At 40.7% G+C, this 26,429-nt stretch overlaps 2 protein-coding genes across 6 annotated transcripts in view; one reads left to right on the top strand and one right to left on the bottom strand.

Annotated features, from left to right (window-relative positions):
* The window catches only part of dok7b (docking protein 7b), a 22,761-nt gene extending 7,932 nt beyond the window's left edge, over positions 1 to 14,829 (top strand). Inside the window, exons 6-14 of one of the 5 annotated variants that reach the window (XM_026303199.2) lie at positions 3,823 to 3,942; positions 5,780 to 5,887; positions 6,471 to 6,963; positions 7,048 to 7,354; positions 10,855 to 10,923; positions 11,350 to 11,395; positions 11,854 to 12,006; positions 12,105 to 12,293; positions 13,081 to 14,829. In XM_026303199.2, the coding sequence (XP_026158984.1) occupies positions 3,823 to 3,942; positions 5,780 to 5,887; positions 6,471 to 6,963; positions 7,048 to 7,354; positions 10,855 to 10,923; positions 11,350 to 11,395; positions 11,854 to 12,006; positions 12,105 to 12,293; positions 13,081 to 13,211 (1,616 nt within the window). In that variant the 3' untranslated portion in view covers positions 13,212 to 14,829. Of the gene's footprint in view, positions 1 to 3,822; positions 3,943 to 5,779; positions 5,888 to 6,470; positions 7,355 to 10,854; positions 10,924 to 11,349; positions 11,396 to 11,853; positions 12,007 to 12,104; positions 12,294 to 13,080 lie in introns of all 5 variants that reach the window. The other 4 variants (XM_026303200.2, XM_026303198.2, XM_026303197.2 and 1 more) reach the window with 4 other exon arrangements.
* lrpap1 (low density lipoprotein receptor-related protein associated protein 1) lies at positions 13,386 to 26,429 on the bottom strand. Its single transcript, XM_026303201.1, has 8 exons — positions 26,156 to 26,429; positions 25,348 to 25,492; positions 19,704 to 19,834; positions 18,992 to 19,112; positions 17,635 to 17,790; positions 16,784 to 16,866; positions 16,087 to 16,263; positions 13,386 to 15,525 (listed from the first exon to the last, which is right to left on the bottom strand). The coding sequence occupies exons 1-8, from the start codon at positions 26,315 to 26,317 to the stop codon at positions 15,457 to 15,459; spliced, it is 1,044 nt and encodes a 347-aa protein (XP_026158986.1). The 5' UTR covers positions 26,318 to 26,429; the 3' UTR covers positions 13,386 to 15,456.

Genomic DNA, 26,429 nt, shown 5'->3' with positions numbered 1-26,429 from the left:
GGGTAACGGCTTCTGGCTGCAGAGCTGAAGACGTACACCCCTGACATGACACACCTTTTAACAGCCATGCACGCACACACGCACACACGCACACTCCCCAACAGCCAGCCAACCCGTCCTTTGGGATCGTGGACAATCTTGCCGTACAAAGTCTTTTACTAGGTTGAGCTTGAGGTTTTATGGTCGTGTGTTGTACCTGTGCTTTAGGTTGTGCAGTCACATACGCACACTGTGCAGCAATGTGAATCAGTATGGGGTGGGTCGATAATGTTTGGAGCCATGTCATAGCTGGACCGATATTTTCTGGCTTATCATGTGCTCATATCGACATATGACACAAAGACAAACACACGCACACACACGCACCCACACGCACACACCCGCACACACACACACACACACACACACAGTAGACAGTAATAAATGGTCCTCGGCCGTCAAGCCGTTGAAGCAATTTTAAGCCAACATACTATGTCAGCAATTTTTCCATGGGCCTCAGCAGGGATAAACACACACACGCTGCTATGCTGATGCACGTGCCGGTGTGTGTTTTCTTGTGTTTTTGTTACGCTACTGTATGTTATGTTATGCAGCACTCCATTAATCCAAATTCTCAGTTGTCCAGATCACTGGGCTTTTAGAAGTACAAAGAAAAAAGCAACGTCAGCAAGTCTCAGGTGACATTTGAATATGAATGACCCTCAGGGGTTAAAATGTCTGACTCTTCGCTTGTCATTAGGAGTGTCAAAGCCTCATGAATTAAGGCCGAAACATCAAGACAAAATAGCCTCCTACATGCCTTTGACTCATCACCTCGCTATATGTCACGTGCTGAAAGAGACGCTACCTTTCACCTGCAGTGTGTAGAGATAAACATCATAAATCCCCCAAAAAGCCACTGCCATAATAGTCACAATACGAAAATAAGATCTGTCCCCCTTCAAGATGAGCTTTCACGCAGCTGAACTCGGTGTATTTGTGAGAAATAAATGATGCCCAGTTACAACAAGACCCCTTGGTGTTCATAGCAAAATAAAATACAAATATGACTGCCAAAAATGCCCTCTGAGAAAATTACAGAAAATGAAGATTTGCAGTTTTACTCCCATCAGACCCTAATAATATTCTCTCTAATGGTAGAATATGTCTCTCTTGTTCAAAAGGTTATGATGACATAGTCCCATAAAGACTGAAGAATGTTCCAAAATTGTTTGTAAAGAGAAGCGGCTTCTCAAGGCCTCTGATGATGATTTTTCCACACAAGATAAAAAGAAGAGTAGAAAGGGCTACCTACAGCAATGCTGCCTACTAACATACCAAGGTTGGCAAATATTTTGATGAAATCACTTATGAGTCTCTAAACCTGACAGTTCCACATTTGCAAATAACAACTCTGAGTTATGCTTACACTTGTAAACTTTAAAGCAGCTGTAATCAGCTATTTTAGATATAAACTCAATGGACTGACTCTGTGTAGTGTGAAAGAGATCGATGGTGGGGAGAAACTACCAAATTAATGTATCTCTGTGGTTCTCTTCAGCTTTGCAAAGCTTTTAGTTTACTTTTCTGGCCTACAGTCTTTGTTTTTTTTTTTTTTGCTCACGACTGTCATAGCAGGCAGCTGTTATTTAATTGAAAGGCTCTGATAAACCCTCTGTACGCTACCTGTCCAGCACTGAACGACAGAAAGATATATTCAGCGACTAGATGGTGAACACCATGGAGAATATAGCAGCTGAAGAGCCAGATGTTTCCCTCTGGGGTTCTGTGGATTTTCTAATGATGACTTGAAGCTGTTGTGTAGTTGTAGCTGTTCCAGGTTGTAACCTGTAGGTTCGTTTTCTTTTTCTTTCTCTTATATTCTGCAAAACATATTTTGTTGAGGATAGAATCAGATTCTATAGTGCTACTATTATTTTGTCCACACCCTGCATCTGTTACTGAGCAGGGACCTTGAGGACCAGCCTGTGACCCATAGAGGTGATGAGTCCTTCCTCTGGTAGAAATCTAACAATACTCTTTTCCTCCTAATGTTGAGGGCGGCATGAAAATATCTGTGTGTTTAATGTCATGTGGGAAGAAACAGCAGCGCCTAGAGAAAATCCACACAGAAAGGTCTTAGCAAGTTGAACCCAGAACAAAGGCAGATTAGTTCTTATGACATTGAAAGTTGGAAACTATTCTTGGCACCTTAACTCAAAGCGTCCCTGAATCCTATCCTCATCCAAGCAAAGAGCAGATGTTTGCATTTTATTTGCTCAGGTTATACCACACTGGCTTCATAGGCAATTTCATTAGAGAGCCAGTCTCACTCAATTGTCCACCCACTGTCACTGATTCCACTAGTGTCACCAATGATGAGCAAACAGCAACTTTTAATGTTTGAATTATTATTATTATATCATTATGTGCAGTTTTGTGTAGCCTGCTGACCACACTAATTTACCTGTGGTGTTTTCAAAAGACATCACCATCATAAATAACACTCACCACTACTTAGATAACAACACTGAGCTCTATAATCCACTAACCTGTTATTGTGTTTCAGGATCACTACATCACCAGTAAGACACACAGTAAGTGGCTGACTGCTGGTTTTAAAAGACCTGCTCAGTAGTTTCATGAATATATTGTGCTAAAATGAAGTTTATGACCCACATCTAAGAGTGGTCTAAGAATTCAGACTCATAAAGGCAACCTTCTGATGTGTACATGATTAAACGTGAATCCCCTGAAGCTACACAATTACGTGTAAAACTATGAATGTTTTTTTTTTTTTTTTTTTTCCACTTTAGAAATGCTTCATGCTTCATATGCATGGCATATAGTTTTAACATTATGACAAGAAGTAACATGATCCTTAAAATGTTGCTGTTATTGTTTGTAATAGGTTTGGAAGAATTTGTTTCATATTCCGCACGTTCTCGAGCCTGACTCGTTTTAAACCGGCCCCACCAAACCTGCACGGTGTTCATTTGTTTTTTAGTGTTGCTGTATCTACTCACCCCAACCGGTTGAGGCAGAGGGTCAAACTAAGTGCGGTTCTGCTGGAGTTTTTCTTCCGTTCAAAGTTTTTCCTCTCTACTGTCTCTAAGCGCTCGGTCTTAAGGGATTTGTTGGGCTTTCTATGCAAAGTGCCTTGAGGTATTTTTATTGTGATGCACTATACAAATAAATTGAATTGATTGAGGTTGAAGTGTTCTCAATGGAAAGTATCTAATATTCACTGTCTTTAAAATACAAAGCTGCTGTATTGTAAAGTTCTAACTGGGGTCCATTATATAAGGAAAACACCAGTTTTATTAATTAGTTACTTAGAAATTACATTTTAAAAAAACCTTTACTGACTAGCAGTACTCAATACAGACTCAAATGTTATCGTTCCTAGGAATATTGTCAACACAGCTCTACTCTTATTTTGTGGTTGCTTTTTAATATCCCCACTATGTGAGTTGTTGAAATTTCTTTTTTTGTGTGTGTTTTTTCACAGAATCCTAGCTCTGCGTGGGCTTGATAGTAGAGAAGGGATTGGACTGATAGAAGTTTTATGTAAAAAAATAAAAGGGTTGTTGCTGCCTCAAAGAGCAGCCTTGCCTTTACAGCAGTCTTCTGAATCCCAATGAATATTGTTTGGCCTTGTTCAAAAATTAATTTTACTCCATATTTCAACATCTGCCATAGTGTCAACTTAATTTAACTATGATGGCATAACTGATTAATGGTGTTTTTTGCATTTCTTCATTTCTTTCACCTTTATCATCTTTTTTTTTGAATCATCCATCATACATACTGACTTTCTCTTTCTGTCTATCCATCTTCCAGGGGCTGGTGTTTTCTTCTTGTCCTGTTCAGAAGGAGAACAGATCAGTTTCCTCTTTGACTGCATTGTCAGGGGCATCGCCCCCAGCAGGGCCGTGCATGGCCTGAGACCTTCACTGCCAGGTGAACATACATGTGCTTGCATTAAAACGCATATATGCAAAGAAAGACATACCAAAAAACCAAGCAGGGAGGTGTGCAATTATAACTGTACAATGGATATAGGAATTTTGCTGTTTTATCCACACTAGTAAAAATGACAAATGAGGCCCACTGCTCTGAACTAAACACTGAGACACTTTGGTGTGTGACTTATAAAGGTCTACTGCCTATTTGGTGTGAATATTTAGTATTTGTGTCAGGCACCATGCAGAAACAGAAACACCACATACTTAAAGTCCTGAAGGTCATTATGTGCATTCAGGGTCGTATGTTTGTGTGTGATCTGTGTGCTGTTATTTTCGTAGTCTTTCTGAGACCACAAATATGGGAACAGAAGGGTTGTAAGCTGAACAGGAAATACTTACACAGAAAACATATCAGGGATGTGACAACAGCTGTTTCTCCACGGCACTATAAATGATTCAATACTCCACTGGGCAGCCTGAAGCAATCTGCTTTCTTTTTCTGCTCATCAGCTAATTTCAGAGGGCAATATTATACTTTTAAAATTGTAGATCCTTTCCAGATTTACCAATTTAACACAACACATATGATCAACTGACAAAGTATGATACATAAAGATGGCAGTGCCCACCATTGCCTTTGTTCCACCTAATGAGCACTTTTATTTTACATGAGCTATTGCTGCTGTAACTTAGATCCATGTACTGATCATATATTTAGATCTATACATTTATTGTATTAGTCAGTCAGCATTAATATGTAAATTCCTATAGGAGGGGATGAAACAGACAAATACAGGTGCTACAGATGTATAGGTGAAGGAGAGTTGGGCCAGAATTGGACTGATGGGGGGGTGGATGAACAGCATCCAGGTTGAAAGTGACCAGAGGTAAACTTTAGCTTCTGTGCAACCTTTATTCTAGTGTCAGCCAACCGGCGTCAATGTGCTCTGGGCCCCCCTGTAACCCCACGACATTCAGTACTGTGCAGCAGATATAATTAGCATAGACTAGCAACGTTAGCAAATGTTAGCTGACACCTCACATAGCGTAGTGAAGAAACTTGGCATCTGCACGTTAGCGGTAGCTGCTGCAGTCCAGAGGCAGAGATCCAGGGGTTAGGTTTTTGACACCTATACACAAACAAACGCTCTGACCCACTACATACTGGCACAGCAGCACACAGGGTGTATTTATAGCAGGAATTAAGTGTGTAATTGGCAGAGTTTTACATTAAATTGATGCTCCAAATTGATAGGTCCAACCTATAACCTCCTCTGGGACATGTTAAATTTACAAGCTGGTGTAACAGTTGGAGACACACTCATGTCAGACATTTCGATGAGAGTCAGTTGCATAAAGTAGCACTCAACTGTCTATAAATTATATTAATATTAATTCAGTGTATCATATTTTTATCATTATTTGACTTTATACACATCAGCCTACATTTTACAGAATGAAAAATTGTATCACTGAAGAAATATGTAACACATTCAACACAGCTCAGCAGCTGCATTACATAGCCTCTGGGATAAACAATGTATTGTATCTAGTGGTGATTATAGACCTTGAGACTGACTCTGTGCTGAGCTTCACTCTTAAACATTTAGTCTATCAGAAGATTCTTTTTCCACACTGAACTGATTTATGTAAAATGGTAGTTAAATGTAAAAGTGAAATTATATTGTAACATTATCAGTTTTGCTCATCCACCTGTGTAGTGGCTTCATTCCCACCGTGTCTTTATGATAGTGCCTTGTGTCTGTGTGTGTGTGTGTGTCTGTGTCTGTGTGTGTGCGTGTGCGTGTGTGTGTGGTATGTACAAACAACAGATCCCAGTGCTGACCCTGCCTCAGCAGAGGAACGAATCAGCCAGGAGGCGTCGGAGCTGGAGAAAAGACTCAGCATGTTGTCTCAGTGCAGCCTGGCGAGCAGCACAGGTGCATTTCTCTATAAACATCACATGAGTTTCTATATCAGTAACCAGCATTTAGCACATGATCACTCTGCAATGTGTCAGAGGGACTATACGTTATCTTAGGGTGCTCACATGTTGATGCGTATTCTTTTGAGATTTGATGAGTTTCTTACCATTGCACCCTGTATGCATTGGTTTACTTGCCTTCTGTCCCCACATGGGTTTAATCAATGGCTTATATTCCTGAGATTATTCTTTGAACGTTTGAGTTAGAACTTTTGGAGTATATTAGTCTGAAACATGAAGCTCAGTATAGTTAGAGGTCTCATGAGTCACTAAGTGCAGAGAGAGTTTGGGGGAGAAAATCTTTGTGCCCTCAACTTGAACTGTAGTAAATGAGAGCAGTTAGTTGAAAATTGATTTCACACATAAAATGTACTTTTTGTACTCAGAGCCAAATTAAAGGCATAATTTATAAATTACTAACTAAATGTCCTGTATGTAGGAGTTTTCTACACCTTCTGGTTGCATTTCAGTGTTTATCTGTGCAGATTGATCAGTAAATAATTTTTATCAGTTTTTAACAACTTTCCCGCCCTCTTCAGCTTCTACTTATAGCAGCAGCACATCTGTTGCCGGGGACGATCACAGCAGCATCTCCAGCTCCTCCTCCAGCCAATCAGATACAAGCTATGGAACCAGACACTCGTTTTGGGTGGAGCCATTATCAAGATCACACCTCTCCAGCGAGACAGCGTCAAGCTCCTGCACACCGAAGGCCTTGACCGGCTCAGATGACCGGCTTTATGCTGCTCTGATGGCTGGTTCTGGGACCCGGCCATCTTCTGCCCAGCTTCAAACTCGTGGTCTCCATGACAGTGGACGACAGAGCTCATTGGACAGTGGGATTGGGATTGGGATAGCGACAGGCAGTCAGTCGTCTTACTCAGGGAGCTTCTCCTCATGTACGGAGAGTTTGGAGATGGCCAGCCAGGAAGGAGCAGAGGAGTTTGGCTCCGAGGCCCGTCTGCCAAGTCCTCCTCTTCCTCCTCCTCATGGCCCTCCCCCCACTTCTTCACCTCCTCCTTTCCCTTTTCAGTCCGTATTTAACTCAGAGCACAGTTCTGCTGCTACCACCACCTCCTCCTGCACGTCCAAGTCTAACTCTTGTGCATCTCGTAGGCACAGCGAGGAGTACCAGATTCCCAGCCTCCTCAAATTGTGGTATGACACCCCCAGGAGTCTGCTCCAGACGCTGTCCCTGAGTGATCCATCAGCACAAGCAGGCCTGCCAGAGCTGGGCAGGAGCAGCAGGTGTCGTGAAGAAGGAGGTCGTAATCAGGACGGAGGACGGAGGGCTCAGCGTCAGGGCAAGATACAGCGCTCACACTCCTGGGACAGTGAGAGGGCGCTCCCTGTGGACATTGAGGGGAGGTCCACACCCAGACCCCTGCTGACACCTGGAGACTTGGTTTGTGAAAAAACACAGGTAGTGGTAGTCTCACACTCTTTCAGTACATCAGTAAACCAATCCACCAGCTAAGTAGAATATCAAAGGGAGTATGTGTACATCTATAAAGCCCTGCTCAGAAATTGAATCAGTGATTGATATTTTACACAAGCTCTGTTAAGAGGACCATAGAAAATATGATTTTTGGAACTTTTTCTTAAGACTAGAGTCTAATCACTCTGAGAGACTTTTGTAAATCAAATTATAATATGGAAAAAAAAAACCCCACAATAATGTAAGCAGATTTTCATCATTGTGTAAATAAAACTCATTGCTATAGAGACATTTTCTAATCTCCTTGTTCTCCTTGGGAGCTGTATTTGCATGTTAACATTTGCATTGAGCAGTGAAATGAAACCAAGTATGTGCAAAAATCACCATGCTTAATCATTTCCTCCTGCTCTTGGGTTTACTCTCACAGATGCTAATCTCTCTTTAATGTGTGTGTCTGCATTTATTAAGACCACAATATATTTTAAATTCTTGTGGGACCTTATGTAACTGTCCCTTGTGGTCATAAGTTAGGATGAGCCTCTCTTTAGGACTGTGGCTCAGATGTTAAGTTGGCATCTGTTGCCATAGATATTTTGTTGTGAGGCACTGCTCTAAATTCTAGTGTCCTGGAGCAAGGTCACTTTGTTTTTCTTTGCTCTTACTAACCAACAAAAGTCAAGACCCAGGTCTTTATATTTATGCAGTGATAGATTTGGGGTTTTTGAATGCTAGATACATTTATTCTTATTTTACATAAATCAGCTAAAAGTAAATGTACTCGATCCACAGAAATATGATCAGTGTGGCTGATATTATTATATAGTACAATGTCAGTGTCACTACTGATCCATTAATGTGTAAACAACATAATAGTGTATCCTGTTGAGGTGGAGCTACAGTATGTGAACCCCTTGGAATTAAGTGATTTCCTTCATTAATGTGACATAAGATGGGATCTAATCTTTATCTAAATCACAACAATAAACAAACACAACATGCTTGAGCTGATAACACACAAGTCTAATTTCTCATGTGTTTTTTGAACATACCAATTAAACATTCACAGTGCTGGAGAAAAAATGTAATTACTTCAACCAAAGCTAAATAGAGTCAGTAGTTTGCTCACCTGGAGTCCAGTTAATAAAATGGGTTTGGAGCAGGGGTTTAGACCTATCTCTGAAAACAGATGATCAAGAGTAGTTGATCTGCAAAGTCATCTCAAAGTGTTTAGGCATCAGTCAGTCCACAGTTAGACAAACTGCCTATAAATGGAGACACTTTAGTACTGTGGCCCAAATGTAAGTCTTTGAACAGGCAGGGCGTCCATGGCAGAACATGATGGAGGAAGAAAAAAAAAAAAAAAACATTGCTGTGCCCTGAAGTTTGCCAAAGATCACCTTAGCAATCTGCAGTGCCACTGGGACAGTGTTTTGTGGGCTGAAACAAAAGTTGGATTGTTTGGGAAGAATACTCAGCACTATGGTGCAGTCAGTCGGCTGGTCCAAAATCCTCCTGGTCTGATCCAAAGCTACTGAAAGTGCTTGCTTGAAGTTACTGCTGCCATAGAAGGCTCAACCAGCTATGGACCCCAAGGGTTCACTTAATTTTTTTTCCAGCACTGTGAATCTTTGATGGGTGTGTTCAGTAACAACACTAGAATTGTGTGTGTGCTATCAGCTTAAGCACATTGTGTTTGTCTATTGTTGTGACTTAGATGAAGATCAGATCTGATTTTATGTCACATTAATGCAGAAAACCAGTTAATTCACTTTTTCTCACAACTGTAGTTCTACTTTATAGTTAAGTAGATCAGTCCAGTGGTTCCCAATCGATTGTCTTTTTTCATTGTCTTTTTTCAATTAATTTTGCTACCCATCCATACCTTTGAGCTACAGCTTGTTCAGGACTGTTAAACTGGGGAATGTGGTTGGAAATGATTATATATATACTTTTCTAACATTGTTGTGTGGCCTCTGTAGCCTCTTAAACTTTTGCTATTTCTCTATTACATAATTTTGCAGTGTTTTAGACTGATGCACCAGCAGCTCAAGCAGCAATTATCCAGCCCCTTTACATACACGCTGCTACTTGATATTCACCCTAATGCCTTACTTGGGTGGCTGCCTTTGTAATTGTGATTTACAGTAGCCAGTGCCTTAAAGCCTTTTGCAGATGAAAACACTGCAATACGCTGAGCAGGGCTTTCCACAGGAGCAGAGAAGCAGGAGGCCTGCTATCTAAACACCATCATTTCTCCATAGAGCTTAATGTGATTCAAACTACCAGCAGCATACATCATTAGCATTACAACACAGTGCTTTAACAACAAAACCTTATCATAAAATGTGTTAGCTTGCTCATAATGTACCACACAGTGCATCATGGTGGCTGCCTTCCTGCACTCACAGCAGGCCTCCTCACTCTTCCACATGGGCAGTTTAGTCTCCGGTCCAGTCTTTGGCCTGAAAACCACAGGGACTGGAAACATGGTGAGAGTGACAGAAGCGACCGTGAATCAGAGCTAGTTCCTTCTCTCTGTGAGGGCACGCAGCCCCCTGCTGAGCCACTGCCCTGCCAAAAACAATAAATGTTAAAAAAAAAAACAAATAAAAAAAAGTGTGGGTTTCCATTAGTCTGGAGCTGGTGTTGTTTTTCCTTTCGATACTACTTGAAACCTGAAAAGCTCTCAGATGAGACTTCCCCATGTTTTGTGTAATTAATTTTCTGATGAGTTTTGAAAAGCGCTTCCTCCCTTGAAGTGATCAAAATTATCATCGGAGCAGGCGAGGAAGCAGCATGTCTTTGTGATTTCTGACAGCTTGTGTAGGAGTGTGTGTGTGTGTGTGTGTGTGTGTGTGTGTGCGTGTGTGCGTGTGTGTGTGTGTGTGTGTGTGTGTGTGTGTGTGTGTGTGTGTGTGTGTGTTCCTTATACGGCATGTGTGAGTTGCAGACAGAGAGCAAAAGGGGGGCAGAGAAAGTTAACGAGTAGTGATGAAACCATCAGAAACCCTTGGAGGGGAGAATACTGTTGTATGAGACAAGTTTCCTTTATTCATCATTGCTCTATTCTGAACTGTCAGCAGGTCAGTGTGTTGAAAACTCCACACCCTTCATGTCGGGTAATGAGACGATGCCTGATCCCAAAGGCTCTATTATGTCCACTGAAACAAAACTGTATGATGGATACTATTCCTGAAGCTCCAGCCTCCTGCATTATTAGCTGCTGTGTGGGCAGGAGAAAACTGTAAATTGGGACTCACTGGTAGATTTGTCATACTCAAACCGGGCGCCTCTTTGTCTCCCATCACCTCCTCTGGAGGTGTCAGCTCAGCCCTGTATCACCCTCTTTACCTCATGAAGCCTGCCCTGGGCAGTTTCTCTATCTCATTTATCACTAAAAGCTGCTGTTTTCCTTTAAGTCAGTAATGTTAAACACTGCAGTGAAAGATTATTCACCCTGCCTACATTTTTGTCTCTTCCATCAGTACTGTCATGGTGTCAACTACATCACACCAGAGCAGTGGAGGTCTGCGAGGAACGGTGGCTTGACACAGGTATGATTCTTATCTGCCACATTTTATCTCGGGCTGGACAGGAGCCATAAAAAGAGCTATTGCATATTGACAATATGTGACTGCCTGAGACAAATTCTTCCTCTTACTAATGAATAGTTGAATTCATAAGGAATAAGACACACTGTTCATTTTATTACATTGATGTTGCACTACTTAAAACACTGTATTTTAACAAAGCAAGTGACTCACGAGATTCATGGGAAAGGAAGGCAAATCCAGAGTGCCGTTCTCTTGTATTTACCTCTTGTAGCTACTGTACATTGTCCACTGTTCAGCAAACTTTATCACATGAGCATATTTCTTCAAAGGGATACAGGAAAGGCCATGTTGTATAAGTTGTTTTAACTAATTCTAGAAGGCTTTAAGATAAAACCTGTGAAATAATCTTTATCTCTTATTTTGTAGATCACCACCTCACCAACAGGTCTGTCACCTTCTGAAGATACACAAGGTGTGTTTGTGCATGCAACATTGTGCTTGTGTCTTGTGTTTGGTGGAAAGTAAATGCATAAATACCCAAGTGCTCAAGTAATAAATACATGTAAATACATAGTAAATACATGACCTAAACCATCTTTCTGTATATAATAATTAAATATTACTCTTTTTGGAATTTAAAGGACATTTTTTCAGCTTCATGTAAAAGCAGTTGCTGTGTTTCACCGTTAAGTTTACTAGAAAATGTATTGTTGTAGCTGTGCTTTCCTGGAGACAAACTGCTCCTGATGATGTATTAAGTAAAACTGAAAGCTCGAGACTAAAACAATGTCGCTGTCATTTTTTGGAATAATCTGCTAATGGTCACTTTCACTTCAGCGAGTGTTCTTTCATGCAGAACCGTCTTGTAATGGAGTATTTACACAAACTGTATCGATGACAGAAACTAACGTGCTAAACATTTGTTCCCAGATCGTCCTGTGTGTGTGAGAGAGAAACATGTCGTCTTTGGGGAGGCTGGTAATAAGTTCTGCTCAGCTGAGAAGAGGTTGCTGCCCTCTGGGCCACCCTCTGCTCCTCCACCTCTGCCTGCGACACCGAGCACATATAAGCCAACACCAGCCTGTGGGGTTTTTTTTTTTTGTCAAGGGCAGCTTAGTGATATACTGACACTTTATCTGGGAAGCCACTTTAATCACTCTCCTTTTGGATTGTTCCTTCAGGTATGTTCCAGTCTCCTCATGAAGCTCCTCAGTCTGTCACTGGGCTCCGCAGTGACAGCACTGTTAATTATGTCAACATCCCCATTAGCGCCCTGCCAGCTAAAACTAACAGTGAGCTCCTCTACATGGAGCTGGACCTGCGGGAGCCCAGCTCAGCCAGAGTCTCCAGTCCTCACAGTGCTGTCAGAGGTAACCTTTTTCAGCTCTCGTCTTAAACTGCCATTTTAGATCTATACTTGATCTTTCCTGCAGTTCTTTCTGTCCTCTGCGCTAACAACATTTGCATCCCATGACACCACCACACAAAGGTCTGATGCATTGTAGAATATAGTACACTGTATTTATTTATAGGTTCTCGAAAGGTGTGTTCCCAAACAATATGGTCAAATTCTCAGCCAACACACTATTTCAAAAAAATATACTAATGTACATTTGGTTTATTTGTCAGTATACTGCTACTGCTGCTTGTCTTCCTCCTGTCTGTTCTTCAAAAGTGTGTAAAATGAAAATGTGTTTACAGCAATTAAACACCATTATTGCTATGTACAGACAGATCAGTACACTTAAAGAATGGAAGAGACAATTTCTTCATGAAACAGAATTTTATTTTTATTGCCACTTTAGAACCAAATTTATGTAGCATAATCACATTTGTAACTAAAAAGAAGCAATTAAATTCAATAAAATGACATATATCATGTACAACAGTTTAGATGTATTCAAATTTAAAAGTGTGAATTGGCAAACTAAAGAAACCATCTTAACCCAAAGTCATTTTATGTAAATCACAAATGAAACAAATGCTTTAGGGACATTAAGAGCACTATCAAATTGGAATATGTTCTTATAGGAAATGGTGCAGGGTTGAGTTACCGAAGTGTCGAAGGAACTGAACAGCATAATTTTCATGTATATGACCATGCTACTGACAAACGTTTTCTCTCATCTCCCCCTTTGCCACTGGCTTCCTGACCAGAAGAGGGCTCGAGCACATACGCCAAACTTGACATCACTGCCATGGCTCAGAGAGTGGGGGCGGAGCATGTTCAGGGCAGGGAGGGCAGACTGAGTCAGCTGGAGAACAGGTGGGAAGGATCACCAAACTGACTCTGCAACGCCTAAATGGATGGCACTTCAGAATACTTCTTACTGCTGATTACCTCCATTTGATTGAGGAAGGTAAAATGCTTTAATGGTCATTACTCAAATACACAAACAGTTGTGCCAATGCAGAGAAATTCCTGCAAACAATCCATTCCACTGAGACGTCTCTTATGCAGCTGCCATTTGGATGTTTTTTTTTTTTTTTGTGTTTTGAGTAAATGTTATAATTTCATAAGTAGTGAAACTGGTGTTGCTCTTTTACCCTAGAAATGTTACTGATGTTTTGGCTGCATGGCACTCAAGTATGCACAGGCTGCTGTCAAATGAAGAAACTTGAGCTTCAGTCCGAACACTGGCAGAAAATGGCATTGAAAGTATTTACTACTGCAATCACAGAGAGAAGGTTATAGGGTAAGGTAGCTGTCAAAAAATGTGTGTGTGAAATCCAGCAAATATTTGATGTATCTAATATGGCAGACAAAGAAAATATTACAGATATGCAACATAATTAGGTAAAAGAGCATCAAGAAATCAACTTTGAACGCATGTGCAGTAGAATCAATGCATCATGACCCCCAGACATGACATATCGACTCATGGTGGTCAGTTCGTAATGATAACGAAGAAGCAGATTTTTAAAGTTGTTAAATTTTGAATCATACTCTCACAGAGACACGCTACATATACATGACTTGGCTTACACAAATGTTTAGAAAAACACAATTTTGTGTAAAACATTTATAAACAACCAAAGACTAATGCACATGCATGTAGTACAAGTTCTTTGACAGCTACTTTACCCCATAGATAATCAGTAACTATCCAGGGTATCACATTGTGTAAGATGGAATTTCTTTTAAGTTTGCCTAAATGTTATCATTTAACTTACTAAATGTTTTGGTGTGTCTATATTATTATTGCCCCTTCAACCAGGAGGTCACCAAGTGCCATATTTATCACAGGTTTGGAGCAGAATATGATCACACAATGGGATGAAGTGCTTCTAATCAATATCTTACAATCAACTGCTAAGTCCCAGCTTCCTTGGCTATCATTCCATATCAGGGCTTAAAAGAATTTGATTGACATAAGCAGCTCAGAGTTATATGTCGGCTGGAAATTACATTAATCCAGGCCTATTTTACTCAAGCAGGACATGACTGAGTAATCAGCTAGCCACTAACATTACTCATCACAGCAATCAATGTCTCTGCCTCTAGTCTGTGAGAGGCCAGGAATTGATTAATGGCAAAGCATTGTGTATGTGTGTGTTCCAGTTTCTCACTCCCTCTTGATATCATCAGGACAAATTGTCCAATATTTGAGGCTAATTTATTTTTATGGTGGTGGTTCCGCATTGGTGCCTCTAAGGACGAGATGAGGTGGAAGGAACAACAGGAGGAAGACACAACATGAGGATAAGTCAAAAAAGTTTTCCCAAGAAGATCCTATTAATGACACCACAGGGACACTTTCTCTACAGCAAGTGTAAAATATATCTGCTTTTGTTTATGCCAAGAAAATATGAATGATCTTAAACTATATTTTTAATATATTACTGTTTGTATGTTGACAACTTTATCTTACTGAACATTAAAGATTGCTGTTTCAGTGCTTCTTACTCAAATGTGCAAAGCATTCTTCACTTTCTATTCATCAAATAACAGCTGCAACATTATGATGCTTCAGCAGAGCAGCACAGCATTTATTACTAGAAAAATTGCCTGGCCACAAATATGCCAATTTTCCTATGAGATGAAGTACTAGTTGGTTGCCTGACTCAACAGCAAAACTACATGACCTGGCTAAGAGTGACTCAGCTGCTACTGTCCATCCTTCAACAACCACCTCCACAAAAGTTGGCTTTCTTGGAGAACGGCCACATTTTCATGCAGACGTATCCACATTTGTTGTTAGTTGTGATACTAAATGTTGCTATGAGGTACCAGGCCATTATGTAGCTGTTTCTGTTTTACTTTATCTGTACTTGGATAATGTGTCTGATCTGACTTATATATAAGTCCAGGAAATATCTCTTTTGTTTAGTATCTACAAACAGCCCACAGTTCAACCGATTGATTAGCAAAATCAACAGCTAATAACACTATAAAAGTAGAAAACGTTGTGTGGAAAACGCTGATTCTTTTTTAAAGTGGGTGAAGGGGAATGAGCATACTTTGTGTGTGGTTGCAAAGGGAATTATTTCAGTTCGTTTCACCTTCACAGATGTGATGACCAAGACTGACTCTCAGAGCTCATTGTGTGCGAGTCCCTGTTGAGAGATCTTGTTCGACAAGTCCTGCATATGTTTCTTCATCTGAAATCAAGACAAAGAATCTGCAGTCATCATCAACACAGTGTCTCCAGTTTACTGTACTAATGTGATGTGGCCTAACTGCAGACAACCAATCTGTAGCTTTCCATTGTGGATGGGAAATTTACAATCAAACAGCTCTATAGAGACACAATTAAGTTCAAATTAAAAAAAAAAAAAACATGTTCCACTTTAACAAATGAAACAAATTTGACAGGGGAATGAGAAGTGTATTGTCACACATCACTGCAACAAAATCTTGAAAAAAGGTCACGCTAGCCACGCCAAGTGCTCTTTGGAGCTCTTCAACAGTTTTGAGCAGCCTTTGGTTTATTGCCAAAACCTCTTGTGTTGTAATTTCAAAATGAGAGTCTTACCCTGCTATGACAGGAACAACATGAGCTGTTGTTAATATTGCGTTGTGTCAGCAGCATAGTGCTGTTTTGTTCCATTCCTAATTTGCAATATAGATTCTAGACCAGGCCTGTTGTGAGACATTAGTATCAGTTGCTTTGTGGTGTCTGACAGCACAATGCGGAATACAATCTTTCAGCCTCTCCTTACCTTGTAGCTCATCTCCCTGGTCTTCTCAGCAAGTGTGTTGTACTTTTCCTTGTTCCTCTTGATGTGCTCTTTGTCTCCTAAAGCCTCCACGTGTTGCAGCTTCTGGTGGGACAGCTCCAGTTGCTCCTGGTAATGGCTGTGCTTCTCCACCTTGGTCTCAAAATGATGCAGCTCCTCCTAAATGAACAAGGAAAAGATGGAGCACACAGAGGAGTGCAGTTTAGATCACCTTCAATTACATGCACAGCTGCCCAAGGGAGCTCGTATGCAGGTAGTGGGTAGAGAGGTAATGCCACACAGAAATTTCTAACAGTCTTTCTCCTGTGATACAGCTGACCTTGGAGCCAGATTTCTTAAAAAGAAATTTAAATCGAGTTGTTCACTGCATTCATCTGCTCATGGGACAAAAGCTGAAGGCAGCACAATGAGTGATAGGACAGTGGAATACTTCTGCATTTCATACTTCTGCTCAATGCATAAAATGCACTCATAAGGTATGCTCTCTGCTTTAATGCTCACCATACACAAGTAGTGCCAGCTTGCAAGTGCACTACTAACAATAATGGCGGTGTTCTCAGAAGAACATTTGATTAAAAAGTTTCTAAGAATTACATTAGACTGATAAAAAGTGGCATCTAAAAACTAATTGGTGAGAGTTGACGGATCCAAAAAACTGTCAGCAGAGATTAAGAGCTACCTTGATAGAGTCCAACTCATCGTCGCTGAGGTTGGCTCTCTTGGCAGCCTCCCAGAGTTCAATTACACGGGGCTCCCGAAACTCTACAAGGAAAGAGCAGACAGATGAAGAAATTAACAGCCCAAGGAGTCTCACCAATACATGCACACTCAAGACGGAGAGAGATTTGAAGAGATGTTTTATAGGATGTAGGCATAACTACAAGTTACCCTAGCTGCTCCGTCATTTCATATTTACACATAATTTGAAAGATGAAAACTCACACCTCAGCATAAGGTGCTGTCATTCCTGAAGTCCTACAAAATGCATGAATAACAAACTCCAGCAGAGAAAACAGAAATGAGATTAAGAGATGTTTTGCATGAGACAAGGCAGGAAGAGAGGGGAGGATGAGTGAGAAACAACCTGGAGGGGAATGAGGAAATAAAGGAGTCGGCATGAATCAGCAGAAGGAATATCGCCTTCATATAAACTCCCCAGCAAACTCAAACTGCAACCCCACACAAACTGAACCAACAGCACCCAGTATGAAAGATAAATGACCATAAACTAGGAAATGAAATCATGAAAAACAAATGTTTTCTGAGTTAAAATGCACAAGGACAAGCTGGTTTATGTCACTGGATGGATGCAAGAGTGTGATGTTGTGAGAACACACACCCTTTTCATTTTAAAGGCATATTCAATTTGAAACTACAAACAACTTAATCTTAAGTCATTGCATGTCAGTGCTCACCAACTGCATTATGACAGTGTGTGCAACTGTGATTACAAATCACGATTTAAGTTGATGAGATAAATGCAACGAGAGACTGAGACCAAACTGTGTATGTGTGTGTTTTCTGTCTCACCACTGTCTTCAGTGAAGCCCTCGTGGCTGAGCTTACGGAGACGCTCGAAGCCTTGGTTGAGGTCTCTCATTTTCTGCTTCAGCTCCGTGTGCTTCTGGTGCAGCACATGCTCTTTGGTGTCACCCTCCAGAGGGGAGATCACATTCTTGTGTATTTCTGTTGAGGCAAACAGATGGACCAGAACATAGACAGGAGAGGTGATGGGGCAGGTTAGGAGTCAAAAGCCGACGGGGGTGGGTGGGTGGATTAGATGGGTGCCAGGGCAGACGAGCGGAGAAAATGGAGTGTTGTGAAAAGAAACCATGAGGAAGAAGAGGAAGCATGGAAGAAAATAGAGCAGAAAATTAAAGCAATCAAAAGAGACAAAGAAAAGCAGCATTTAATAATGAGAGCTTAGCCCAAACCACAAAATAACCTGTTTAGGACATTTCGTAGGACTGGCTTTTTCTCCATATATCACATTTATTTCACCATAAGAACATTGAGTAGCCTGTGATCTTAATCTTTTTGGTGAAGCTGTCTAAGCTGTTATGAGGTTACTGCCTGTCTTACTCTGACAAAAAGCAAAGTGGTAAAAAGTGAAATAAGGCCAAATGGACACTGCTGCACCGACTGAATGATAAAGCTTGATAAAACCAAGACAGAATGAAGACCGTGCTACCAGATAGGAGGAAGTGTTGGAGGTGCATGGAGACGCCTCTCAAGGCAACATATGATTGGCTTAAAATTTAACTGCATCAGACAAGCAGAAAAATACCCCTGGCCTGTTCTGGCAGAAACGTTAGTGCTGTGGAGTGCTAACGGAGAAGTTCTGGAATGAAACAGATGCAAAGTGTCAATCATGTCTGAAAGAGACTTGCCTGTCCTCCCTGCATCACTCTGAAACACAGTAGGGCCTGTCAGCTCAGCTTAAAATTCACAGCTTAATGTGACGTGACAAGCACTGACAGAGCAGAGGGCGGTGGGTGGCAACGTGCAGTCTGATACCTGCCACCTACATACATGACCATAAGATTGAACAAACAGAGCCCATTTCAGACTGAGTTTTTGAGGTTTTTTTGCATGCATTTGCTTTGGAAACTCCCCGACAGCTACAAAAATATATAAACCTGGCCTTATTTCTCAGTAAAATTATCCATGCTTAAATTACTGTAAATGTTTACATTTTAAACTTGGTCTGGGCAGGAAGAAACCTGGAGTCCAAACAATAATCATGCATGTATATAAATACCTATGGTGGTGAAAAGTATTAAAAAAAATTGAGAAGACAGACAGCATTCAAAACTACTAGGAGAGGAGAAACCTGGCCTCAGAAAATATCAAGAACTAAGCAGAGGGAGTGATTCATGCAGCTCACCCTCAGTCCTGCTGACAGTGTCCATGAGGATGTTGTACTCATGGATCTTATCTTTGTGGTGCTGAAACTCCCTCTTAAGGCTCAGCAGCTCCTCACTGGAGAACTTTCCTGAGCTCTTGGCCTGATGAAGAAAGAGCCATCAGAGACAGTCTCAATACAAAAAGCAGTAGTGCCTATATAGGCCACATTTAAAAATCCACAGGACTGTGGTAACAAAAGCATCATTTTATAAAGAATATATGACATACAGGAAATATCAACTTTTCAAAATTGAATTTTGGAAAACTCATTGTAGAACTTTGCTCTGAACCTTAAAAACCTTTAGACTTGAATTGTGTAATTCTGGTAATTAAATTTGACAGTAAAACTTTCCATTTATTTTCTTTGCCTAAATAACTGCATCACAAATATACAAACAGTCTGCCTTGTGCACTACAGTGTAAATTGTTACATAGTTTACAGTTAAAAAATAACTTTTAAGCATCTCTTGTAAAAGGGCTTGGTGCACTTTTTAAAAAAATTCAAAACCAAGTGACATTTTTTTTTTTTTTTAGCTGAGCTGACATTAAGTCATATTTATGACTATTGTGGCAGATTTTTATCAGCAACAGGGAAAAATTCCTCAATAAAAATTATGATGGGAAAAAGATGACATGAAATTAAGGAAGAATAAATTTTAATAAATATTTTTCTTCTTCCTTTTTAAACACACCTTGTTCCAGAGTTTGTCTAGCCTGGGATCATCAAATGCGTCTGCCTCTTTGGTGTCATGGTCCTTCAAGTAGTTGCTCTCCAGTGGCCGTGTGTCCCTTTTCCCATCCATCCCATACTTGGCCAGGATCACTGCATAACATATCACAAAGACCTCAGTGATGCTGTGATAAATTATCCTGACGTGAGAAGAAACACCTGAGGCTGTCATCGGGTGTAGCTCTTTGATACCCCAGACTCTCTAAACAACAAATATATACTATTCATTCAAAATAGGTTCTAAAAGATTTCACATTAAAAATTAACACACCTCTTGACAGCAGCACATTATTCTTAAAGAAGAAGTACTTTTATTAATCCCCATGGGGAAATTCAATTGTTACAGCAGCTACTCTAATTAAAAGTTATTAAATTTAATATTATTTAAATTATATTGATTAATAGCAATTAAAGTAATTAAAGTAATTAACTTGTATGTAGAAAAGTAAAAGTAATTATTTATTTTTGTGTGTGTGTGTGTGTGTGTGTGTGTGTGTGCATGTGCGTTATTGTTTATATTGTGGAATTATAGTAGAGTCTTATGGCCGTGGACACAAAAGACTTCCTGAATCTCTCAGTCTTGGCTTTAGGGGGAATTAGTCTGTGGCTGAATGAACTTCCCATTCGCCACAGTTCCTCATGAAGTGGGTGGGCAGGATTGTCCAGTATGGAGTTTATTTTGTCCACCATCCTCCTCTCTGCCACAGCCTCCAGACTGTCCAGTTCCAGTCCAACAACAGATTGTGCCTTCCTGATCAACTTGTTTAGTCTGTTGGCCTCACCAGCCTTGATGCCACCTCCCCAGCACACAACTGCAAAGAACAGTGCACTCGCTACTACAGACTGATAGAACATCTTCAGTAGCTTGTTGCACACGCCAAAGGAACAGAGTCTCCTCTGCTCTGTCCTTTCTTGAAGGAGTGCATCTATATTGTTTGACCAGTCCAGTTTGTTGTTAATGTGGACTCCAAGGTATTTGTAGAAGTCCACAATGTCTACTTCGTCTCCAAGGATGGAGACAGGGACTGGGGGTCTTCCTGCTCCTTCTAAAGTCCACCACCAGTTCTCTGGTTTTCAGACAGTTGTTGTTACACTAATCAAGGCCCTGCCTCTCCAGATGGGAGTATGCTCTGTGCATTAAGTAGATGATGGCATCAGACACTTGAGACCTCAGGTGTTGCAGGACCAGTCTCTCAAACACTTTCATGACATGTGATGTTAGCACTACTGGTCTGAAGTCACTAAGGGTGCTGGGACGGTCTCTTTTTGGTAATGGGACAATACAGGAAGTTTTCCATAACTTTGGCACCTTTTTGAGCCTCAGAGAGAGGTTGAAGAGTTTCTGAAAAACCTCTGCAAGCTGTCCAGCACACACCTTAAGTACTCTGGGACTGATCTCAACTGGTCCTTTTGCTTTGTTGGTCTTTGGTTTAGCTAGTTCCTTCCTCATCTGCTCTGTGGCAAAGGCTGGGCCTGTGTATTATGTTGATGGTGAGGGCAGGGGAGGAGGTATTGGAGGTGAAGTATGCGTAAAATGTTGTACCGCTGCTGATAGAGGAGATGGCATCAGTGGGCAATGGGGAGGCAGCATTGGCAGAGATGTTGGGTGGAGGGATGTGAAGAGACCCCAAGGCATCAGCTAAGGTGGTGGAGGGAGGAGGGATGGTGTGTGAGGACAGTAAGAAGCAGAGGTGGTGTCAAATCTATTAAAGAACAGGTTAGGTTCATTAGCAAACTTTGAGTCTCCTTCCACAGCAGTGTGTGAATTCCTATGGCCAGTCATTATTTTCATCCCATTCCACACCTTTTTAATATTATTCTGTCTCAACTTGTGCTCTACTCTGTCTCTATAGAGCTGCTTTCACATACCTCTTGGTAGCAGACTGTTGTCTTACTTGTACGTTTGTACTAGATATATTAAGTTGTGGTTTGATCCACCCAGTGGGAGGAGGGCTGAAGAGCTATATGCCTCCTTCACATTGGCATAAAGGAGATCAAGAATCTTATTTTCTCGTGTTGCACAGTCCACATACTGTTTGAAGTTGGTCAGAGTTCCCAAAATACTGACATGGTTAAAATCCCTATTAATTAGTATAAGGGCACTGGGGTGTTTTGTCTGGAGATGTGTGGATGATGTCACATGCACTCTGTGCTGCAGCTGATGGAGGAATGTAAACAGTCACAACAATGGTGTGTGAAAACTCACGGGGCAGGTAGTATGGCCTCAGTCCAACCACCAACAGCTGGATGTCTGGAGTGCAGATGCAGTCCTTCACTGTTACATGTCCAGGGTTGCACCACTTGGAGTTAACAAAAACAGAGAGACCACCTCCTCTTTTCTTGCCACTCTGTTTCCCTCTGTCCGCTCGCACTAGTGAGAACCCAGGCAGTTCAAGCGAGCTGTCCGGTATATTTTCATGCAGCCAGGTCTCGGTGAGGCAAAGCAAGCTACACTCTCTGTACACTCGCTGGCTGCTAGCTAAAGCAGAAAGTTCATCCACTTTGTGGTAGAGTGACCTCATATTCCCCATAATATTTTCTGGGAGAAATGGTTTAAATCTCCTACGTTTTTCTCGATGCTTCACTCCTGCTCTGCAGCCCCTCCTACGCCTCTTCAGGTCTTGGGGGATTTCAGGTTTTATACCAAGAAACAGACTTGTTCCCTTGAGAGCTAACAGTTGAAAATATACGTTTCTGTGGCAACGGCATCCTTGTATGGATGCCGTTGCCACAGAAACGTATATTTTCTGATGCAGTTTCCATAATCTCCATATGTCTCTCCACAGGAATTAGAAGATCCCAACTCATCCACTTTCATCCGTTATCAGAGAGAAAGCATAGATCTTGACTTGATTTGGATTAACAGATGATCTAGATGATTTAGTAAAAAAACTTGCAAAAAACAAAAAACAAAGAGGAGCTGCTGTAACTGGGTGCCACCTAACAGGCACCATTCTAGACTAAAGTCACCACATGAGAACAGCAAAGAGAGTACCTGCTGAAAATTGAGCAAACGAGGCCTGGAGTCAGGGTAGCTGACGAAAACAAACTATCATATTTTTTTCTTGACACAAATAGCACACAGTAGTTGATATGGATGTGGTTTCTATTGTCCTGTTCCTAACATGAAACACTTTTAAAGATGAAACAGTGAGAGAAGGAAAGTGCTCATTTAGTCTTCCAGTCACACAACAGAAGACCTTACTCAACCCAAAATCTGGCAAATGTCTGTACAAACAACGTAACGAAAAATGACTCAAAATGCATCCAGAAACTGCCGGGCACAAACACTGGCTTTTCAGAACAGATAACTGATAATGCTGTCATTGTATGTATTTATCAATTGTCTGGAAAAAAAAAAAAAAAAGAGCATCACAATAAATTATATATCTAAAACTGTCCCAACATCTCAAAGTGTGTGACTTAAAACAGAATTGGACCTAACTCTGAAGACGCTCTGTCCTCATTATTCTACACTAGTAAATGCTTATTGCAGGAGCTGATTCAGCACTCTTTCATAACTGTAGTAAGCCATCAGTGTTGCTTATTAACTATTGATACAACATTAGGAGAGGGTCCACATGCAGGCAGATACTTTAACATGACTTACATTTTCCACACAGACATTTACAAATGTCTAGAGACAAGCAGTAAAATAAGCTTGAATTCCTACAGTAGATCAACCACTTTATCACATATCATCAGAGAAAAGTGCTGTGAAAAGGAAAGAAACAAAAATGATTTCTGAGCCAAATTAGTATGAATGAAAGAAAAGGACCAGATTCAGTGAGGAGAAGGAGACTTAAAATCCTCCTTAAAGATTTATATTTGGCCTACAAAGGAAATGGAAAGTTGTTCTACTATTGGGCAGTGATGGAGGAGCAGAGCCCAATGCAGCTGGACTGCTGCCTGAGCTGCCACAACGAGGGAAGTATCCGCTGCTTACTGGCAGAATGCTAAATGGTGTGTATTGCTGGGCCATTGCCTGAAGGTGCTGAGGTGAACGTCCCCTCACACACTGTGGTACACCAGTTTCAGGGTTTAGTCATGATTGGATTGTCTCATCCTTTTAGCATCTCAGAATAAACTGCAGGGACATTCTTCACACTTCAAGTATATAATGAATACTACATACAATCTGTGCATGGAGCTACTGAAGGGATCAAAATGCAGCCTTCACAGGAACACCAGGAAAACTAATTCACTTAACTGAATTACAAGCAAAAACATTACATTACATAAAATCTCTGGACATCTCAATTTACTGATGCTTGCTTCTGCAAATCACACTTTGTTTTTATATTGTTTGGAGAATATACCCTGACAGAATGCATTCTAAGCATCAACAAGGTGCAAAGTATTATGGGAGGTTTTTATTCCCCTAATGACAATAAACTCCATAATTAAATAAATATTTCTTTGTATGTATACTGATATGCTTGACATGCAATATTTAAAAGCTGGTATGCCTGACAATGGCTCTAGTATTGGCATAAAGGCTGGTGAGGCCAACAGACTAAACAAGTTGATCAGGAAGGCAAAATCTGTTGTTGGGCTGGAACTGGACAGTCTGGAGGCTGTGGCAGAGAGGAGGATGGTGGACAAAATCAACTCCATACTGGACAATTCTGTCCACCCACTTCATGAGGAACTGTGGCGAATGGGAAGTTCATTCAGCCCCAGACTAATTCCTCCTAAAGCCAAGACTGAGAGATTCAGGAAGTCTTTTGTGTCCACGGCCATAAGACTCTACTATAATTCCACAATATAAACAATAACGCACACGCATGCACCCCCCCCTAATAAATAATTACTTTATATTACTACATACAAGTTAATTACTTTATTAATTTACTTTATGAATTACTATTAATTAATATAATTTAAATAAGCTCAAATGTAATAACTTTGAATAACTGCTGTAACAATTGAATTTCCCCTTTTGGATTAATAAAGTACTTCTATTATTAGTTGTATTGGTTATTTTGATGGGTTTTCACATACTGCACTCTGTGCTTTGACTAAATATAACCTAACAGTTCTCTGTAAACCATTGGCTTTGAATAACACCACTAATAATGTTTCACACTTCCTCAGAGTCCAATGTGAAAGACACAAGGTCATTAAAAATCTTGCATTTTTAAAGGGAAACTTCAGCATCACTCAATACAGATTCTGATAATGAAAATTTTAAAAAAATTGTCATTAAGTTCACGGTCAGTTTTATTGATTTACATTGATTTACCCATGCCCATTTAAACCACTTGCAGTATCACTTTTGAACAAAAGGATTAGGCCTTAAGACAATATAGTTGCTGAAACACAAAAGTGTCTGCAAAATCCAGCGATAACTATTTTCAGCTTTGGAGCTGCTTGATATTTGCATTGTTTGCTTTTTGGTGAATACCATAGATATTCCTGTTGACATGTAAGCCAACATTTCAAACATAATTACTAGTCAAAATCATTAAAATGTCAGCACACGGTCTCACTGCCAAAAGCGGTGACTGAATAGTCATGGAAGACTGACTGTACAGTTAATTTAGGACAAAGTGACAAGACAGTTTAACCTATCCTTGGCTGCATGAGTGAGCAGACTGTCTTACCGTTGAAGTTACGCCGGAGCTGGGCCTCTTTCTCCCCGTTTTCATCAAGCCCTTCAACCTTCATTTTTTTCCACTGCATCTCATCCTTTTCTTGGATCTTAAGGTCGCTGTGTAGCTCGGTCAGCCGCACAGGGGACAACTGCATCTGTCAAACCAAAGAATCACATAACTTCAGTTAAATAGGGGGAGGTAGCACTGGGTGGGTTTAAGGACAGAAAAAGGCAAGCCGTTGAGGAGGGACAGGCAAAGAGTGTAAGAAATACAGTGAAAAAACAGCTGTCCTATACTAACGTCTCAAAATATAGTTTATTAGCTTTTTTGATTGATGAATACGGAAATAAATAACAGGTCTCAGAGAAACTTTGATTCAGTCAGAGCTGGACTCCTAAATCATGATAATAGAAATGACTGGTGAATTCAACAAGGCATAGTGCAGTATTGCTTTGAATGCTCTGTGACAGCAGTTGAGGTTTGACTGATTAGTTTCACCTACAAATGCTGCCTCTCATTTATGCCTTCATTTTACAGTTAGATATAATCTTCAACGTTAATGTTCTTCTTCCTAATCACTGATATATTCCCACAAGGAACATGCCCATAATTACTGTCTCTTGCTGGAGACCACTGAGTAGTTACAGCAATTGACTTATTAAAGGGCCTCAGCTGCAGTTACTTTGAAAGAGAATTACACTCTATATATTACTGTATTACCAAGCTTATACTGACCATATATTTCATAGTTCACATTACAGCTGAGCTCACTCTGACCGTACAGTGCTGGCTGAGTTAACTAACGTTATATACGTACCCGTTTAGCTTTCTCCCACACCTGGTTCAACTTAGCGATCCTGAACTCCACGGTCTGCCCATCACTGCCGCTCGGCTTAGGCTCGTTCACTTCACGAGAGTATTTTCCAGCCATTGCACACGCACCGAGACACAAAGCAACCACTAAATACCGCAGCTTCATTTTAAACACACACACGGGCAGAATAAAAGAAAACGGTGGAAAATATTAGCCAGGCAACAATTTAGCCGGAAAACACTGGAAACACTGGAGAAGGACAAGTCATGTGCTCAAA

The sequence above is a fragment of the Mastacembelus armatus genome, chromosome 1 (assembly GCF_900324485.2).
Source record: "Mastacembelus armatus chromosome 1, fMasArm1.2, whole genome shotgun sequence".
NCBI classification, from domain to species: Eukaryota; Metazoa; Chordata; class Actinopteri; order Synbranchiformes; family Mastacembelidae; genus Mastacembelus; species Mastacembelus armatus.
This window is presented reverse-complemented; position numbering and strand designations above follow the sequence as displayed.

What these genes read in the sequence shown, in the direction of transcription:
- lrpap1 (XM_026303201.1), bottom strand. Translation starts at nt 26,317, where the DNA reads ATGAAGCTGCGGTATTTAGTGGTTGCTTTGTGTCTCGGTGCGTGTGCA. An exon ending in ATGAGTTGGACTCTATCAAG is followed by an intron (nt 16,264 to 16,783) that starts GTAGCTCTTAAT and finishes TTGTTCATTTAG; the next exon opens with GAGGAGCTGCATCATTTTGA. An exon ending in CCAGGGAGATGAGCTACAAG is followed by an intron (nt 15,526 to 16,086) that starts GTAAGGAGAGGC and finishes TCTTGATTTCAG; the next exon opens with ATGAAGAAACATATGCAGGA.